This window comes from Etheostoma spectabile, chromosome 22 (assembly GCF_008692095.1).
Source record: "Etheostoma spectabile isolate EspeVRDwgs_2016 chromosome 22, UIUC_Espe_1.0, whole genome shotgun sequence".
Taxonomy (NCBI): Eukaryota; Metazoa; Chordata; class Actinopteri; order Perciformes; family Percidae; genus Etheostoma; species Etheostoma spectabile.
Genome location: NC_045754.1, coordinates 5,543,022 through 5,544,967, shown reverse-complemented (window position 1 = coordinate 5,544,967; position 1,946 = coordinate 5,543,022). Strand labels below are relative to the sequence as shown.

At 39.8% G+C, this 1,946-nt stretch overlaps 1 protein-coding gene across 1 annotated transcript in view; it reads right to left on the bottom strand.

The window, feature by feature from the left end:
* Positions 1–382: 382 nt before the first annotated feature.
* Positions 383–1,946, bottom strand: part of LOC116671930 (cadherin-10-like) — a 30,711-nt gene continuing 29,147 nt past the window's right edge. Inside the window, 1 exon segment of the mRNA XM_032503412.1 lies at positions 383–1,946. This exon segment is cut by the window's right edge and continues 11 nt beyond it. Coding sequence (XP_032359303.1) covers positions 1,592–1,946 — 355 coding nt within the window. The 3' untranslated portion in view covers positions 383–1,591.

Genomic DNA, 1,946 nt, shown 5'->3' with positions numbered 1-1,946 from the left:
TCCAAGTCCAACTCTTGTCAAAATGAGATGCACTATAGATGGGCAATGCACCGTGTCCTGGACCTTAAATGCTGCTACAAATACAGATTAGATTAATCTTAAATCTGCGTACAAAATACATCTACCCACGAGTATACATAGCACTGCATTGCCTACTACATTTCAACTCTGTAGGCATATTCGTCTGTCGAAACCCAAGTTGGCAGCTTGTCAACTTCAGGAGCAATGTGGTTATCCTAACAAGACAGCTAGATTTTCCAGGTTATGTGATGTTTTCAGCCAAGGGAAATTGGTTATTACAATGTTGATATAAAATAGATAAATAAAGATTAGAGGCCTTACTTTCCTTTTCTTGTACATTACTCTGTACATTTTATACCCTATGTGTTTTATTCTGAAAACTAAAACTTGTAACAAGACTAACCCAGATGAAAGAAGAAGCAACTGAAAATGCAATGCTGTTTTGTAATCCCCACCATGTACACTGACCTAGGCCTAATAGTTTGAATACATCTCAATGGCCTGTATGATCCCACTGCACACCTAGACAGCTCTGTAAATGTTTTGATCAACCACATCTCCATTGATTTTTATATAGGTTGGAAAAGTTTTCCCAACGCGCAAACTGCATGACATTTGGATACTTGCTTTTCTTCAGGCAACGTTGTTGTTTATACATGGATACAACATCTACAGCAACAGCCTTTTACAAACCACACTTAAAGACAATGGACTGAAACTGTAGCTCATTCTTTTTTTACATCATTTTATTAAGAAAATAAGTATAAAAATATAAATATAAACAATATGATTCAGCATTCAAACAGTATGAATTGTCAGTGTATGACAGTTTTCCTACAACACACACTTTCCATTACATATTACACCTATATGATGAAATGAATCCACAGTTTGACAAATAAACTGCACCAACCACTCACATGAACATTGCTTGTCAAACAAAGATAGCAAATAGCATATAGGATGTCCATCATTAAAAACACTTTGTACATTTACAGTATTTAATGGAGGTGGCTGGAAAAACCACTTGACTCCTTCTCTCACCCACCCAAACCCAGTCCAATGCCATTAAACATTGATAGTATACAATACTACTATCTCTCAGGTCAATTACAAAACACATTGTCCACACCATAGTTCACAAAAAAATCCTAAAATTCAAAGGCATCTTTACTGATTATGACCAAAAAACAGTAACACTTTGAGAATTATACTCTATCTCCATTAATGAGAAAGCTCAACTCAGTTCAAGTGTTAATTTCCCTTTAAGCATCCACAAGGGGATTGCAGGAATTGCTGTCTTTGTGTGTTTTTGTGTGCGCACGCACGCACGCATGTGAAATTCAAACAGACTACTAGTTAACTAGCGAACTAGCTAGCTAGCAAACTAGACGGATAAACAGATAGATAGCTGGATAGATAGATAGATAGGTGGACAGACGGTCAACTAGCTGGCTAGCTAACTAACTAACTAGACAAATAGCTGTGAGGCTAGCTAGCTAGCTAGCTAGCTAGATAAACAGATAGGAAAAAAATGGGCTTGGAAAAAGAAAGACCATCATGTCTCTGTCTAGGTCTCTCTGTCGGGGCTCTTCCCTATGTACATCTCTGCCAACTTTTTGAACTGTGGTCCCCAGTTGCTGAGGTAATCGTAATCATGGTCCCCCTCAGTGGCAGAAGACTCCAGTGAACTGAGGGATTCTGCCAGTGAGCCACTGCCCTCATACGCATACGTGGCCAGGGAGTCATAGGGGGGCGCTGTTGGATCAGAATCGTTCTCCTGAAGCCTCCCGCTAATGAAGTCTCTGACATCCGTGTTATCCTTTATAGGTGATGTCCTCCGAAAGGGAAACAGCATTTCGGGTATGATGTCCCTGCGCAGCTTGTTAGCATCCATCACCTCTGGGTTGCGCAGCGTGCCGATA